Source organism: Guillardia theta, assembly GCF_000315625.1.
Source record: "Guillardia theta CCMP2712 unplaced genomic scaffold GUITHscaffold_84, whole genome shotgun sequence".
Taxonomy (NCBI): domain Eukaryota; class Cryptophyceae; order Pyrenomonadales; family Geminigeraceae; genus Guillardia; species Guillardia theta.
Genome location: NW_005434590.1, coordinates 75,419 through 76,204, shown reverse-complemented (window position 1 = coordinate 76,204; position 786 = coordinate 75,419). Strand labels below are relative to the sequence as shown.

At 62.6% G+C, this 786-nt stretch overlaps 1 protein-coding gene across 1 annotated transcript; it reads left to right on the top strand.

Moving 5' to 3' along the window:
* Window positions 1-235: 235 nt before the first annotated feature.
* Window positions 236-490, top strand: GUITHDRAFT_50534 (hypothetical protein; the record flags this gene model as incomplete). Its single annotated transcript, XM_005825347.1, has 1 exon — window positions 236-490. A coding segment is annotated over one exon (255 nt), but the record flags the coding sequence as incomplete, so codon positions are not given.
* Window positions 491-786: the final 296 nt, after the last annotated feature.

The window sequence follows — 786 nt, the reverse complement described above, 5'->3', positions numbered from 1 at the left end:
GAGGAGAAGGAGGCGGCAGAGGCAGTGGAGATGAAGGTTGACAGGAGCAAGGAAGACGCTGAACGGCAGAACCAGCTCAAGGATGCGATCAGAACGTCGGTGAAGGAGGAAGAGGAGATGGCAGATGACGTGGAGGGAGGAGGAGGAGAGGAGCAGGAGGAGCAGGAGATGAAGGAGGAGGAGAAGCAGGTGGTCGAGAAGAAGCAGAGGAAGAAAGGAGGAGGAGCGGACGGGGCTGTGGGGGGAGTACGAGAGGAGGGTGGCGGGGCAGGCAAGGGAGCTATGCGAGCAGCTGAGGCTCGTGCTGGAGCCGACTATGGCGACGAAGATGAGAGGAGACTACAAGAGCGGGAAGAGGATCAACCTGAAGCGCATCATCCCCTTCATCGCCTCACAGTTCAAGCGCGACAAGATCTGGATGCGCCGCTCCCTCCCGGTCAAGCGAACCTACCGCATCCTCCTCGCCGTCGACAACTCTCGCAGCATGTCCGCCATGGGCGCCGCCGAGTACGCGCGGGAGGCGCTTGCGATGTTGTGGAAGGCGCTGGGGCAGCTGGAGGTGGGAGAGGTGGGGGTGATCAGCTTCGGGGAGGAGGAGGGGAGCAAGGTCGTGCACCCCCTCGACCGGCCTCTCTCAGACGCAGCAGCAGCAGAAGTTCTGTCCTCCTTCACCTTCGACGGGGACGCGACGCGGGAGGGGAGCACAGGACCCTTCGAGGACATGCTGAAAACCTCGCTCAAGACCCTGCAAGACGCCCAGCTCAAGTCCAGCTGGTCGGGGGGGAA